The 17,400-nt window shown below is 39.2% G+C and overlaps 1 protein-coding gene and 1 pseudogene across 1 annotated transcript; one reads left to right on the top strand and one right to left on the bottom strand.

Moving 5' to 3' along the window:
• Positions 1-2,114: 2,114 nt before the first annotated feature.
• LOC115668490 (vacuolar iron transporter homolog 4-like) lies at positions 2,115-2,796 on the bottom strand (annotated as a pseudogene).
• Positions 2,797-3,140: 344 nt separating this feature from the next.
• Positions 3,141-4,362, top strand: LOC130135925 (vacuolar iron transporter homolog 2-like). Its single transcript, XM_056305816.1, has one exon. The coding sequence runs from the start codon at positions 3,708-3,710 to the stop codon at positions 4,122-4,124; it is 417 nt and encodes a 138-aa protein (XP_056161791.1). The 5' UTR covers positions 3,141-3,707; the 3' UTR covers positions 4,125-4,362.
• The last annotated feature ends 13,038 nt before the right edge of the window (positions 4,363-17,400 follow it).

The raw sequence follows: 17,400 nt of genomic DNA, 5'->3' as shown, positions 1-17,400 counted from the left end.
AGATTTGACCCGGGCCGAAACCGGCCCATGGTCATGTCTACCTTAGCTTCTCTGAAACAATGGGCTATCCGGATTTTTGAAAATTGGGACGACAGCTCGCTACGCTCAGTGATAAGAGCTCGAACTTCCCAAGTGAACTGATACGAGCTCTTTAACTGCACTGGTCTTATCAGATGAAAGTTATCTCCTTCAAACACGATTGCTTCGTTCTTTCGGGACTGGAAATATTGAAGAGAGAGGAGCAGAGCCAGGGTGTCCGTCTGCGCGGCCGAAGAAGCTCGAACCGTCCTTCCAAAACCATCGATGAGGAGTCCCGACGAGTCACGACAGACAGCCGCTATGGATCCTTCCATCTCTCCGGGCAAGAACGATCCATCAAAATTAATCTTCAGGGTTCCTTGTTTCGGTGGGATCCAAAACTGAGAGGAATTTGGGGGTTCGCTCACTGGGCTGGTATCATTCCTTGAGATTTTCTTTTTTCTGGCTCCAATTCTTCACAGTATTCAACATGAGAAAAGCAGAGGCCAGTGTTTCGCCTGGGTCAGGATCCTTATGTCGAAAGACATAGCAATTTCGTGTCTTCCAAATGGCCCAGAAAATAGATGCAATTACTTCAATTCCAGGGGAGTTTGTTGTTCCATTTCTATGTTGGAAGAGCCACGCATCAATTCTGGCTAAACCTTTACTAGTGATATGGATTTGTACTGCAGGGTTAGACCAAACCTCTTGTGTCCATGGGCAGAGAAGGAACAAGTGTTCCGTGGTTTCCACTTCTCTTTTGCAGATCGAACAGGTAGGATCAGGTATGATTCTCCTTTTGTAGAGGTTCTCCTTTGTGGCTAATGCATTTTGGCTTACATTCCAGAGAAAAATTCGCACTTTAGGAGTAGTTTGCATTCCCCATAGTTTACTCCATAGAGCGCGAGAGGGCTGAAATGAGGAGGATGCTTGATTTAGAATTAGTTTATCTTCTCTCTCTCTAATTCCGTGATACCCACTTTTAACTGAGTGGGTACCAGATTTTGCTCCCGTCCAGACTAGCTTATCTTGTACTAACTGAGACCTTATTGGGATTGTGAGGATTTCTGAAACCGTTTGATCCTCAAAGAGGCTTCTTAGCGATGGTTCATTCCAGCAGTTCTCTTCCCTGATGATCAGTTCAGCAACTGTTTTTGGTTCATTTCTAGTGGCAGGACCCCCCAAAATTCCTCTTTTTAGCCATTTGTCCTCCCTGATTTTAATATTGTCACCATTTCACCACATTATATGAGGGGAAATATTATCTCTTCCCATAAGTATGCTTTGCCACCCCCAAGACGGTCTAGCTTCCTTCTCAGCATTCCAGAAATTTCGTTGGGGGAAATAAAGTCCTTTAAAAAGTCTACTCCATAAAGTTGTTGGCTAAACCTTTACTAGTGATATGATCAGTTCAGAGACATCTGATAAAATTGGAATGTTAAACGAGGTTTTGTCTGAAAAATTATTTGACGGAACCTTAACGAAAAGTAAATTTATCATATAGGTACAAGTTCGATATTTTTTATATCACAAGAAAAAGTTTAGGGTGAATGCGTCATAGTGGGCATAGTTTGGAGTTTTTGATGTTCCAAAAAATAGTTCAGAGTAAATGTGTCATAGTAGATATAGTTTGGGGTTTTTAATGCCTTTTTACCATTAAATAACAGCATACACGATCGACTTTGGCCTCTTGTTTTCAACTCAATTGTATTTTCTTACAATCCATGCAAAATACACCATAAAAGAGATCTCGAGAATCAAAGGAAATACTAAAAGATGAAAGAGAAATTAGGGGAGGGGCAGCGAGGAAGAGAATAGGAGCAAAATTTAAGGGTATGGAATTATCAATTCATCATCGATCGCCATTTTACGCAAACAGATCTACAACAATGCATGATAAAGGATAGGCAGATCCTAACAAGCTTAAGCTCTTACAACTCATAGAAAAGAAAAGAAAAGAAAAGTTATGCTCATCATGTGCCCTAGCTAGCAGAGCAAGCAAGAGTTATTAATTAATTATGACTTAAGTTACAAATATGTAAATATTACTTGTCATTAATACCATCAAGGAAACACTATATATGATGCTCAAGTTATTATGGACCAGTAGAGCCAATTAGCTTGGTCAAACCAAAGGTGATGACCATGGCCAACCACCCTCCAAGGAGCACCCTAGAAGTCCACTTCACCACTAGCGTGTTCTCCAGCATCGCACCCAGCTCGCTAAACTCGACCAATGCCACGCTTACCGCCTCTATCACCACCGCTAGTTTCACCTTGTACTCCTTTATATGAACATAGCCGCTAGGAGTGGCATCAGTGCCCCCATCGTAAAGGCCAATCTCAATGCACCCAGCGCCTACCGTGAGCTTGGCAGTTTCTCCTTCATCACATCCATCTTGTTGACTTCTAGGGTTTAGTTCCTACCCTCTCTCTTCATCTCGGTCACCTCCTCAATGTTGTACTGCGAGTACACAGATACGAGCTCCCCAATGGTTGTAGGCCCCGGGATGAGCCCTGCCACCTCGAATATCGCCATGGTCTTGACGTCCTTGCGGACAGGATCGACGCCCATCATGAGCGAGACTGTCAAGAGCAAGCCATCCTTTGCACCTAGCATGGCGGCACGGAGCCACTGAGCTTGCTTCGAGAAGTAGACGACCTTAACGTCTTGTTCGAGGGATTTCTTGGTTTAACCTTGAGGTCAACTTTGAGAGGAGGAGGAGGAGGCGGCAATTGTAGGAGGTCTTGTGGTTGAGTTGATGGTGGTGTTGCCATGGATAGATGGAGAGAGAAGGTTAATATGAGGAAGCTCAAGAAATGAATGGGATATTAGAGAGGAAGATACAAGGGCGTGAGGAGGTTACACACCCTGAGAGAAGCTATATAGAGAGAAAAATGTGCATTATAAAATAACAACCAAGAACGTAATTTTGTATAACATGGTTTTGTATTGTTGGTGGAATCTCATGTGTTCACACTTGAGTTGGTTTATTTCGTTGAGTAGAAGGTGAACACCTTAACTTGTGAAACACAAAGTCTACACTTGAATCTCAGCACTCTTTCCATTTCTTTTTAATGGAATGCAACCCAATTTCAGTAGCTCAAATAAGTTAACAAGTTAGTCGAGGGACAAGCTTTCCACGTAAATGAGAATTATCTTGCTTCTTATAGGAAATTTGGGATAATGAAATCTCATGTGTTCACATTTCACAATTTGTAAGATCTTCTAATAGGTGTCTTCATAAGTGTGCTGAATGTTGTTGTAATGTTGATGAAATCTCATTAGGCTTCCTCCCGAAATGGCAGGACAACATGTACTAATTTTTTTTTTTTTTTTTTGCAATGGAGAGCACGGGGCGTGCATTGGCCGTGCATCGGCTGTGCATTGGCCGTGCATTAGGCGTGGGTTCCATTTGCACACACTTAGTATCTATTGTAGTTGAACCATCAACTCAATTATTGCCTTAGTCCCTCGAGCAAGAGGTCGAACCATCAACTCAACCATTGCCTCAGTCCCTCTGGAGCAAGAGGTCAAACCATCAACTCAACCACTGCCTCCTCCTCCTCCCCTCCAAGTCCACCTCGAAATTGAAACATCAACACAACCATTGCCTCCTCCTCATCCTCCTCCCTCCAAGGCGGAGGTCGTCTACTTCTCGAAGTGAGCTTAGTGGCTCCGCACTGCCATGATGGGTGCGAATGATGGCGTGATCGCAATGGTGTCGCTCAGGATGGGCGTCAGCACCATCAACAAGGACAGCGGGATTATGGCAATATCTAGAGCGCTAGGGGCTGATTGTTGGGCCTGCACCATGGTCTTCGGGGAGCTCGTATCGGTTTACTCCCAGTACGATATCGAGGTGGCCCGGATTCAAAGAGAGGACATGAACAGAACCATAGGAGCTGAGGAGAGGGATGCGAGCAAGGAGAAGCTACCAAGCCCATGGCAGATGGCGGGGGCATCCGCACTGACCTCTGCAGTGGGGCTGTTGGTACCGCTCCTAGCAGCTGCGTTCATTGATGATTACAAGTTGAGGCTGCGGACGCTGATAGTGGCGGTAAGCATAGCGTTGCTTGGGTTTGGCGCTTTGAGCGCAAAGTGAGGAAAGTGCCGGTGGTGAAGTCCGCTTCTGGGGCACTGCTCGGAGGTTGGTTGGCTATGGGCATTACCTACGGTGTGACCAAGATGATTAATGGTCTACAGTAAATCGAGCATAAATAGTGTTTCCTTTGATTCTCGAGATCTTTTTTCTCATGGTGTGTTTTACATGGATGTAATCTTATCGGACTACACAATTTGGGTTGAAAACAAGAGGCCAGAGTCCATGGGGTATGTATGCTATTATTTAATAAAAAAATACATGTTTATCAGGTTTCATAGGCGTGCACGGGGCGTGCATTGGCCGTGCATGGGGCGTGCATCGGCCGTGCATCGGCCGTGCATTAGGCGTGTGATAACTCTATAAAAATAGAGTTATTTTACCTACTTTAGGCAACAAATAATGCAACAAATAATGCAATATTTGTGAGAAAATTTTTGGATTTCCATCTATTTACTCAAATTTTTCTTGTTTATGCAGAATAATAAGATATGGAGAAAATGAGGAAAAAATGGCAAAAAGAAGGAAATGAATATGCTACCTAGCTTTACCAAAAAAAGAATATGCTACCTAGAAAAATTTAGAAAGTGATACCAAATCGGGAATCCGTGATTTATTCCCTCGTTTTATGCAAAAAAGAAGCAATTGCCTTGTGATAGGAGTCTTAGATGTTATTCTATTTATAGGATAAAATTGAGAGCTTGGGGGGACAACTAGGTTTTTTTTTTTATCGTCTTTGTTTTCACCGTTTTGGGAGTTTTTCAAATATTTTGAAAAGAAGACAAAAAGTGGTGACAGAATTCTTGTTTTTTGATTCAAGATGTTTGGTTTAATTTATATTTTTGTTTTTGCTCTAATTATGTTCTATTTTTCTTTTGTTAGGGCTACGATGTAGCCTGACCATGATGATATGAATTTATTCTTTTTATGTTTTGCAAGTGATTTCATTTATGTGAGTTATATATTATTATGCTTAATGCATTTAAGTGATTGGCCACCATTTGAATGATTTGATGTGAATATTTAAGACTGAAAAATGATAATATGCAATTACTCTTTATAATATATAACCATAAAATAAATGTGGATAGATGTATACCATGTTATTTGTATAGCTTTTTGTGATAAGGTGGTCTACAAGATTCATTGTAAATCGGGAATATTTACAGATTTTAATGCGCTTATGTTCATTTAAATTCACATAGAGATATAGTGGATTGGTAAAATGAGTAGGTTTGTTATACCTACAGATATGATAGTAAATAGATTAGAAAATTTCGCTATCATATGTTTGATATTGTTTTTGTATGCATAATGATATGAAATTCATATCTAGTGGTTGTGGAGAAATCAGACGATATAACATATTTTATTTGATTGATTATTTGCCTTTAGTTCCGAAATTTTGTTTCTAAGATTGTCAATTTTCATTTATTCTCAATTCTATTTTGATCTGTTAGATAAATTTTAAAATTAGTCAATTTTTAATATTTAATTGGTTTATTAATCATCAATCTCTGTGGAATGATACTTTTCTTATCATTATATTACTTGTTCATTAACACATTTAGAATTTTACGAACAGTGTGGCAGTCTCCCAATCCCACACACACTCAGTATCTATTGTAGTTAACTCATGTCTATGCTTATGGGGGCCCTTAGGGTTTAGTAATAATGTACTTACTCATATTGATAGCTTGCAAAACAAACTCCTAGCAAGGCTGAAAATCTCGAAATGATCCATGGAAGGAGTTGAAGTTGTGCTCATTCATGCCTCCTCATATGCCCAAGCTAGAATGAGTTCTTTGCAAAGTAAGCAAGAGGACTTAGTTAATTACAACCTGAGATACAATATGTAAATGTTATTACCGGTCATTAATATCATGAAGGAAATGTTATATGTGATGTTCATTACATATAAAGAAATAGAGGCTTACCGTTGTTTTTGTTGATAAACCTTCATTACTATTGTCTTTGTTGATGAACACTTTCTTTCCTGATAAATTTTCATCATCAACTTTTGTGTTGAATGAAAATAATGTCATACTTAAAATTATAAAAGTTTTCTTTAATTGATAAGATAGATTATTAGTTATTTAATTTTTAAATTCTACTCTAACTTGGGATGTCATGGATTTATATATATTAACTTCCATTATATTTGGTTTCTTTCCATTTGTAAATTTAAATGTCATATATTTTTGTTGTCATCCAATTATAAATTTACGCGTTTTATAAAATTTAATTGGTTGATAAAAATATGTTAACTTGATTCAATTGTAAATTAAATTGATTTTTTTTTGGTAAGGATAAATTAAATTGATTTGTGTTATCATACTTCTCAAAAAAAATTCTGAATAGGCAATATAACTTTAAAATGCATTTCATAATATCTTTTAGTAGTATATTTTGTTTAAGCTCAACGAGAGATCACAATTGTGGAGTAACCAATCGATAAATTAACAATTGATATTGATTGGGTGCAATGTACTCCTCGATTTTGATTATATGTTAGAGAATAGTTATAAAATGCAAGACTTTGCAAAATGTTAGAAAGTTTAATAACTTTGCGAGAGACGTAAAAATGATGAGGATGAAAAATGGTGAAGAGACTAGGTTATTTTAAGGATCATTTGATAATAAGAATTCTAGTTTGGGAAATCGATTTAGGAGAGATCTTTTTTGGGAATTACTTCTCTAAAAAAAGTCATGAAAATCAGCGCAATGGATAAGAACGAATGAATCAAATCTAACAATCGTGTCAACTCCATGAATAAACCAATAACCAACGCTTCCTCCATGTATCTTTCTATACAATAGACAATTCGATATGGTAATTCTATATTCGGTAAGTTCATCCATTGACTTAGATTTATAGTAACTCGCAATCATATCCCAGATCTTACATTCCATTTCTCATCATTTGTTCAGATTCTTTTCTGTTTCATTTCCTATTTCCCTGTTCCTGTCAACAAAACAAGGCATGACTTAGTATGTCTTTTATCAGACATCCCCAGTTTCTCTCTGTTTGGTAGATTCATCCCATCTCTCTCTCTCTCTCTCTCTCTCTCTCTCTCTCTCTCTCTCTCTCTCTCTCTCTCTCTCTCTCTCTCTCTCTCTCTCTATTGGTTTTGTTCCTGGATCTTTCTTTCCAATCTTTGGGGCCTCAGGGTAGATATCTCCAATTAAATGTACTTGCCATGTTAGATTTGCTGTATATACTACTGGTTCATGCATGTCAACCCACCAGAGTTGGACAATTTACTAATAGACAATGTAATAACAACATTTCCGAGTTTGGAGTTTGCTTTCATTTCTATTTTTCAGGATATCTTATTTTGGCTACGACACAAACCGCGCCTTCGGCAACAAAAAGGAAAAAAATAACAGATGCAAACACGTCAAGATCGTCAAGATTTAATTAACTGATTTTCTTAGCGACAGACACCAATTTGTTTGTCTTTAGTTTTATTTTTCCAGTAATGAAAGCACGCCAAAATACTCGTCCATTCTTCCGTAATTGTCCCGGCCCTTTTCCTTAAAGCGGCTCAACCTCTCTCGCTCGCACCGCCGCTAAAATTCCAATAATCCGAAACCTCTCTCTTTTGCACTGGGTTAACCTATCTTGTCGCACATCGCTCGCCTTTCTTCATCTCCCTCTCTTTTCGTTCCTGACATACAGTCGTGTCTCTCAGGTTATAAAAGCATTCCGACCTCAAATCGCATAACCGTTCTTGACCCCATCATGGACAGATGTGGAAACCGATGTAGAGAACGCAATCGGTATCGGAAGAGGGGAGCAAGAAACTAGAATAGAGATCGGCGTTATTGCCACCACGACTATGAACAAGACCACCGACGTGCAACGGGTGGTCATGGAGAGGAGAGAAGCACTTCCTGAGAATCTCATTGTAGAGATAGGAGCCGGTCACCTCCTGATATGGACGCTCGTCATCCTGGATATGATGTCTCACAGTATCCAGAGCCCGAGCCTATAACTGGTATGTATAAGTTCATCTCATCGACGTTGCCCATTGAATATTTGATTGATTTGCTTTCGAAAGAGAAGTAGTCCAAATGGCCCGAAACTTTTATTGCATTTTCAGAGGATCCTCAGAAACGTTTTCTTTCTGCATTTTTCTTTCAATTTGTTTATACCAGCAGGATCTTTGAATATGAATCATGTCATATTCCATTCAATTCACAAATTACTTATAATGTTTCAACACAAATGACATTGAATTTAGTTGTTTCTCTTGATCAGGTGCATAACGGCTGCATTTGAATTTTGGCCGGTGTTTTGATAGTTAAATGTTCAGAAGTCGCAGCAATAAAAAAGAAGGTCAGAGGTTTCATTGTTTTTTTCTGGATACTAATCTACACAATGGTGCATAGCTGCTGATATTTTATATTTTCATTTTATCAGTTTTACAACCCTCATACTAAAAAATTCATAAAGAAAAGTATAGGAAGATAATAAGTAAACGACATAGGGTACTTCTCTTAACAGATTTCTGGACTGTCGCTGTCCAGTCGGAGTTTAACCTAGTGCCAGAGTTTAATCTGATTTTCCCAGGAAATGGGGATAAGATTTGCCCCATCAAACGACCTGATAAAGGTGGCTCGTTGGCTTAATCTGGTTTCCCCAGGAAATGGGGAGTTTAACCTAGTGCAGTTAGTCATTTCTTTCTAGTGTTCGTCGAGAATCCTCCTCATAGTAACCAACATCACAGGACTTTGCTCTAACTGCATTCTCTACTCATCGGCGAGTTGTCTCAAGATGTCGACATCTCCACCTTCCTCTTGTTCTGCCATCGGTTATGCAGTCGATGACTCAAAACATCCCACTCTGTCATTTCCAAGTTGTGGTGACAAGTTGTTACCACCAGCATTATCAGGATCAAGTTTTTTCGTTGTTCTCACCATTGTATCTCCTCAAATAAACCACAATGGTCCCATTGGGCGTGCCAAAAAGATGTTTTGCCAAAATTGCTCCCATAATGAAATATCTTTCACTGAAAGCCGCTCTTCGACTTTTAATGAGCGGAGACGGGTTGTGTGGCGATTCCGGACAGGAAATATCTGGGCATACAAGAAATAATTGCAAACTTTTACTTTGAACTTTGAACCGAACTGTATGTACAAACCATGATGGAATTTAATTGACGACAAAGCTTGAGAATATGCAAAGATGTAACGCTCGAATTTAATTAAATACGCGACACCCGGGATAGAGATATGCGCCGGAATTTAATCGACGATGCAAATCGGAAAGCTATAGCTAAGGGAAAATGAAGTGCTATAATATCTCGAAAATTCGACACATTTTGGTGATATATAAAATGGTGATTTCATCGATTGCTCTATTAGTAATTCTTACTCTGGCCTGATCACCCAGAGAATACTAACCAAAGGGGAAAGGCTATCGAGGTATTTACTTCTAACAGCCGCCCGTTAGTTTGAGATGTACTATAGATGCGATTGATCGATCGGCCACGAAGTATGATCCGATTTTGAGTGTCGAATGCTCAAGGATTTCACACTCGAACCATAGAACATCGCCTCATAATTTTTACGAATTGGCCATTGAAAATTCCAATTTTGGAAAAGGATCGAAGAATCGGAAATTCGATGCGAAAAATGAAAGTGAACCGAGCAACGCCTGTTGGGCCTCACGGCTGAGAAAGGCTGGCCATCAAGACCCGATAAAGTTTAATCGGCCCGTAAATTGGTACACGGATCGAAGTCAAGATTGTAATTTTGGGGGATAAAAATTAGAGAAATTGCAAAAGAAAATAGAAAATGGGAGATATTTTTGTGGGGTAATAATTAGACCCACTTTCTCTCTCCCTCTTTCTCCTCTCTCTCTTCCCCCTTCCCCCGCTGACACTCCACGCCTGCTGACCAGCCCCACCAACTCCCCATCATTTCCCCCACTTCTTCTTCTTCTTCTTTTCTTTCTTCTTCTTCGTTCTTTCTCCTTTCCGCTCGGCTCCTCCATTTTTGCTGCTCACCGCCGGCCTGTCCTCATCGGACCAGCCATCGCCGTTCGCTGCTCCTCTCCACCGTCGAGCCACTGCCACCCCAACTCCATCTCGGACCGTGTAGCACCGCCCCCGGTCCCCCAGAACCTCCCGTCGCCGGCCTGCTTTCCAGCCAAGGCGAGTGCACCTCTCGCCGGTCTCACCCTCCGTCCGCCTCCGCCGCTTGCCGCCACTGTCCGGCACCCCAAACCACCACCACCAGCTGCCATTACGTCCTCAGATCAGCCCCCGAGTCGACTCGAACAGCCACCTACAGCTGCTCCTCCGTCGCGCCATCCACCGCCGTTCTTGCTCGCCGTTCGTCCTCGTCGCTGCAGCTGCTGGTCCGCTGCTGTCCAGGCCACCTAGCCGCCGTCGCCAGCTGCCGTTCACGCCTAGATCAGCCCCCAAGCAGCCCCGACCAGCCACCACAGCAACCGCTCCTTCACCGCTCCTGGATCGCCGCCGTTCGTCACTCGTAACGCAAAACCGGAGCCGCCATAAGCGAGCTCGCGTCGTCGCCGTCATTCTCATGTTAACGCCATCGTTAAACGAGTAAGTTAACCCCTAATCCCTCGTTTAGGGTGTTAAACTTGCTTAGGGCAGTTTAGTTTAAGTTTATGGCTAGTTAAGTGGGATTATGCGATAGGTTATCAGAAAGTTCGATAAGCTATGATTATTTGTGTGATAGGCTATTGTTGGGTTTGCGATAAGCTATTGCGTATTTGTTGATAAGTTATCAATTATTTTATTATTATTGATTATTTTATTAAATATATTAATTTTCGGAATTAAATATTAATATTTTATTATTAAAAAAATACTATTAAAAATACTATTAAAAATAATTTATTTCCGAAAATTAAATATGCATATTTGAATGATTTTTAATAGCAAATTGCGATTTTTATGCTTGAATTATGATGCTTATGCTAAGAATTATTGTGTTAATTAATTAGTATAGCTAAATGATTATAATAACTATTTTCAAGAAAGGATTTCGAGTTTTCGAAAATGAATATTTGTCATCGCTATGTCTACAAAATGAATTTGATGTCTTGAGAAAGAAAGCATGTTTGAAATGAGATTTACAAATTGATTGACCGTTTGCATGTGTGACCACTTGGTTTGTTATGCGGCATTGTGTGAGCACTATTCATGGACGCATGGGCTAATTGAAGAGATAATAATTGGCCGGAATGCTTGCGTGCTCGTGTGGTCACACGTCGGAGCCGTCTTGCTGTAGATCGCTTGACGATGCCCGATTTATCGAGGTCTGCTGCAGATCGCACTCGATTTTATCGGATGCCTGGAGATTATCTGGATAGCCGATACTCCGGATGCCGAATCGCGGCCTGATGGCGGATTCGATGCTCCTTACGGGATACCATCTTACTGTAGATCGTTTGATGTTACTGTATTGGAATGCCGTCTTACTGTAGATCGTTTGACGTAACCGTGCCCGACGGGGCGAGACGAAGCCCGGTTATGCCGGAAGACTGCCATCTTGCTGCAGATCGCTTGATGTGTGGTGGCCCCGAGGGGGCATAATAATTGGAATACGTGTGATGCATAGTGCCTGATTATGTGATAGAAACTGCTAGGCATGGTATGGGACGTGCCCAAGTGGATTCTGTCTTATAATCGAGACACGCGCGCCTGTGATGCATTGATGCATGGGAAATCTATTTAAATGCTTCGAGTATGTGACATGTTCATTTCATCAACGAGTGTATCAAGGCGAGGTAAGGATGCATGTGGTTGTTTAATGATGTTGTTGTTGATGCTATATTGCCTAGTTAGGGACCCCCGAGGCGAGTAGGCCTCCTAAGCGGGGCTTAGGCCGTTAACTTATTGAGATTTTATCTCATTTGTTGTTGTTAAACATTTTTCAGGACCTTAGCATGTCGTTGCTCCCTATGCAGTTTGGAGTACCGTAGCTTTTGGTTGGTCCTTGAGGGTTAGGCCTGGAAGCTGATCTTTTGGATGGAGTAGATTAACCCTAGCCTTTATCTTTTGCTGGCTTTTTGTGTAAACGCCCGAAGTGGGCTTGTAAGTATGTTCCCAGGGTTAATCGATAAAAAAAAATGGCTTTTGTTATGACTAGTTTTCCTCTGCTATCCCAGATTTGATTATTGTCTGGGGTTTGTCGTGTTGGTTATCGTTTCCACTTGTGTAATTCAAAGATAAAAAGAAAAGGGTCGGCGACGAGTCCTGGGTCGGCGACAAGTCCTAGGTCGTCGCATCTTAACGACCATAGCGGGATGTTGTATGTCCGTAGGGTCCGGGGCGTGACAAGTGCAGTAAAGGAAAGTAAAGATAATTAAAAGATAACATTTTGGTTGATCTATCGGGGGTCTTATCTGAAGAGTACAATGTAGCTATTTAAAGCCTACAATCAACAGTTATCAATGGAGGTTACACACGGTTACTAAAAAATAAATAACTTTCTAACGGCTACAAGAAGTTACAAATAAAGGTTACAAAAAGAAGTTACAAATAGAGGTTATGAATGGTTACCGAACGGTTATCAATGGTTACGTTGACTCCACTATGTCGATGGTTTCTTCGATTTCACTACGTTGACGGTTGCTCTTTTTACGGTTGCATCCAATATTGTTGACTCCGCTTTTTGTCAATTCTTTCAAGTTGGCAAATCGCCGATGGCACTCAAGCGATCGATTTTTCAAATTTGTGGCACTTAAGTGAGCGAAAAAAAATACGTTATGACACTCAAGTGAGCGTTGTACGAAAGTTATGATACTCCTAGTGTACTTATCCCCATGATTTTCTGATCGAACCTTATAGGGTGGCTTACAATAAATTAAATGATTTGATTATCCAATAGCAAATGCTTCTTTAGGTCGCACATCTTTGCCCTCATGTCTCTGTATAATAAAAAATTACAACAACCCTTGGGAAAGCAAAGATAGAGCTTGTCGGCAATGGTTAAACTTGGTGCTGCATGAAAACCATTCTGGTTCTGTCCAGAACTGATTTTTTGTTCCCAGAATCAGTTTTGGACCAGAAACCCGTTTGGTAACGTAATTTCATTTTTTTATTTCCGGGATAAGTTTGCTTCCAAAACTGATTCTGAAACCAGAAATGAGAACAAAAAAAGTTGGTTTTTCATTTCTGGAACAAAAGTGAGAATCATTTCTGAGGAATTCATTTTCTTCAACACACATATTCATATGGAAGTCACGATCTTTGAGGTGAGAAAAAAAAGCAAAAAATCAAAAATTTCAAAACTTAACAGAATGGTTTAGAATCTGTGGCTACCCACTTTTCAGTGAAATTTAAATATTTTTAGGTACCGAAAAAAATAAATAAAAATAAAAAATTTCAAAATTTCACAAAATGGCTTAGAAAATCTATGGCCACCCACTTTGAGCAAAATTTAATTTTTTTACTTGCCAAAAAGAATAAAAAATTCTAAAATTTAAAAACTTCACAGAATATCTTAGAATACCTGTGGCCACCCAATTTAAGCGAAATTTTATTTTTTTAGGTGCCGAAAAAAATCAAAAAAATCAAAAATTTCAAAACTTCACAGAATGACTTAGAATACTTGTGGCCATCCACTTTGAGTGAAATTTAAATTTTTTTAGGTGCCGAAAAAAATAAAAAAAATAAAAAATTTCAAAACTTCACAGAATAACTTAAAATACCTGTGGCCACCCACTTTGAGTGAAATTTTAATTTTTTTATATGCAAAAAAAAATAAAAATAAGCAAAAAAGTAAAAATTTCAAAACTTTACAGAATGGCTTAAAATACCTGTGGCCACCCACTTTGAGCGAAATTTTATTTTTTTAGGTGCCGAAAAAATTTAAAAAAAAAAAAAAAAAAAAAATTTCAAAACTTCACAAAATGGCTTAGAATACTGTGCCATCCACTTTAAAAATTTAAATTTTTTAGTTGCCGAAAAAAATAAAAAAATAAAAAATAAAAAACTTCACATAATTGCTTAGAATACATGTGGCCACCCACTTTGAGTGAAATTTAATTTTTTTTAGGTGTCGAAAAAAAATAAAAATAAGCAAAAAAGAAAAATTTTCAAAACTTCACAGAGTAGCTTAGGATACATGTGGCCATTCACTTTGAGTAAAATTTAATTTTCTTTAGGAACCAAGAAAAAAAAAATACCATTTGGGCATGTAAAAAAAATTAAATTTTACTCAAAGTGGGTGGCTAGAGGTATTGTAAGTCATTCTGTGAAGTTTTGAAATTTTTGATTTTTTATGTTTTTTTTCACCTAAAAAAATTTAAATTTCACTCAAAGTGGATGCCACATGTATTCTAAGTCATCCTGTGAAGTTTTGAAATTTTTGATTTTTTGCTTTTTTTTCACCTCCAAAAATTAAAATTTCACTCAAAGTGGGTGGCCACAGGTATTCTAAGCCATTCTGTAAAGTTTTGAAATTTTTGAGTTTTTGAATTTTTTTGGGCACCTTAAAAAATTTAAATTTCACTCAAAGTGGGTGGCCACATATATTCTAAACTATTCTGTGAAGTTTTGAAATTTTTGATTTTTTTATTTTTTTCGGGCACCTAAAAAAATTTAAATTTCACTAAAAGTGGGTGGCCACAGGTATTCTAAGCAATTCTGTGAAGTTTTGAAATTTTTGATTTCTTGATTTTTTTTGAAAAAATTCAAGAAATTTCCTATTTTCCCGAAATCTAAATTTTTTTATTTTTTCGACATTTTAATGATTTTTTCTGGAATTTTTCAATTTTTTGGGATTTTCTGAATTTTTTTAAAGATTTTTATGAATTTTTCGGATTTTTTATTATTTTTATTCCATTTCTAAAAAAATGGATTTTTGTTCCTGAAAATAGAATTTTCTGTTGTTTATCAAACGGGTTTTTATTTCAGGAAATAAAAATTTTGTGCTGTTATCAAACGGGTTTCTGTTCTAGAAATAGAAATTTTTTTTCATTATCAAACGGGTTTTTTTTCTCAGAAACTCATCCAGGAACCAGAAATAGAAAAATCTATTTCTGGTTCAGGAACTCATTCCGGAACAGAATGGTTATCATTCGCTACCTTGCGGTGGTGCGAGTTGTAGTTCAATTATTAGATTAGTGTATTTACTTGGAAATTCATCCCAGTAAATTCTGTTTATGCTCTGCCATTGGGGTAATAACACTATAAGTACCCGAATTTTTGTCCATTGAGGTAATATTATTTAACCATAATATGTACATGCTGGGGATTGTGGAAAAATATACCAAAGGGAGAAAGTTTTCTAGGATATTGGTCCGAGATTATACAATAGAAAATCTATTTGCATCAATACTAATTTACTATTGTTAACGAAAACTCTTATCCGAACCAAAAACAATTGGAGAGTGATCGAGATTGCTCCATGGTTCACGCTCGACCACAAAATGCACCGACAGGGGCGGGATGGAATGTTGAATTTACGTGAATCCAAGAGCGAGGAAATTTATTGATAACTCAAAATGGTCAAATGAATATAAGAAACCCTAACTAACATGGCCCTGTTGTGGTCAACATAGTCGACAACGACTACTACAGTAGCTTCGGTCTAAGTTTCGACAGCCTTAACATAGAGAGAGACAGAGAAATCACACGACTAAATTTAAGAGGTGCACCGAACAAGGCAGCACAACTCCTGCTGTAGGGCACTAAGAAGAATAGACAAAGCCGTTCTCCGACTTTTCCTTTGCATATTTAATTTATGCATCATATCCTACCTTAATGCCTGAATAAATTATTTGAGTTTTTATCCGGATCTATTCAGAGGAGAAATTATCAAAAAAGTTATAAACTTATTACACATTTGTCAGTGGCTGGGCGAGGCGGGGAGGCTCGACCTCGCCAGATCTAGAGAGTTCGAGCCTCCCGCAGTTAGTCGACAAGGAAGAGTTGTGCGAGCTGTTGGCAAAATCTTGCACTACAAAAAAACAAGGATTTAGCCACAGAAATTTGCGACGGAATTTGCGACGAATTTTTTTTCCGTAGCAAATTAGGCACGAAAAATTATTCGTCGCAAATTAGCGACGAAAAAAGAATTCGTCGCAAATTAGCGACGAAAAAAGAATTCGTCACAAATTTCCGACGAATTTTGCGACAAAAAAAAATCCATGGCTAATTTGCAACGGAATTTGCCACGAAAAAAAATTCGTGGCTAATTTGCGACGGAATTTGCCACGAAAATAAATTCGTGGCAAATTTGCGACGAAATTAGCGACGAATTTTTTTCCGTTTCTAATTTGCGACAAAAAAAAATGTCGTCGCTAATTTGCGACGGAATTTGCCACGAAAAAAAATTCGTGGCGAATTTGCGACGGAATTAATGACGAATTTTTTTTCCGTTGTTAATTTGCAACGAAAAAAAATTTCGTCGCTAATTTGTGAAGGGATTTGCCACGAAAAAAATCCGTCGCTAATTTGCAACGGAATTGGAGACGAAAAAAAATTCGTAGCTAATTTGCGAGGGAGTTAGCAACGGATTTTTTTTCGTCGCTAATTGTCCGTGCTACTTGTAGACCCAATTTCTCTCTCTCCCTGCTAATTCCTCTTATCCCTCTTCGCTGTTCTCCCTTCCTCTCCCTCTTTCATTTCTCTCGATAAATCTCTCCGCATGCGCAAAAATCTGTCTCGGTAAACCTTTTCTACCGGTAAGTGGCGTGACTAATTTGCGACGAAGACGGTTCGTTGCAAAACTATTGTCGAATTTTTGTTATTTTATTAAGTTTTGTTTCTTCTCTTTTTTTTTTTTTGACTTCGTCGCCGGTCACCAGTCCGGCAACCGGCGACCGGCGACCGGTGAGACCTCGCCGGCCATGGGCGGGGCTGCTGGACCTCGCCTAGATCTGGGCGAGGCCGCTCGGCCTCGCCATGGCCGCTGCTCGACCTCGCCGCAGAGGTCCAACATGGCCGCCGCTGGCCTCACCGCGAGGTCCAACGGCGGCCATGGCGAGGCCCAAGCTCGACCTCGCCGCCCAGATTTGGCCGGCGAAGTGACCTCGCCCATGGTCGGCGAGGTCCAACTCGCCGGCCTCAGCAGGTCGCCGGACCGGCGACCGGAGAAAAATATGTAGGAAAAAAGAATTCGGGAAAAAAAAATTCGAAAAAAAAATTTATTTAAAAAAAATTTCGGGAAAAAAAATTATTATAAAAAAATAAAATCTGAAGTCAATTTTTTTTTGGTAGGTACTTATCCGTTTGAAAGTCTCGCAGATGAAGTGAACGTTGCAATTCTCATCAAATTGAGGACTTTCTAC

Source organism: Syzygium oleosum, unplaced genomic scaffold, assembly GCF_021117445.2.
Source record: "Syzygium oleosum isolate NSW1041296 unplaced genomic scaffold, Sole_v2.1 Sole_v2.39, whole genome shotgun sequence".
NCBI classification, from domain to species: Eukaryota; Viridiplantae; Streptophyta; class Magnoliopsida; order Myrtales; family Myrtaceae; genus Syzygium; species Syzygium oleosum.
The sequence above is the reverse complement of the archived record's forward strand: the minus strand, read 5'-3'. Positions and strand labels throughout refer to the sequence as shown.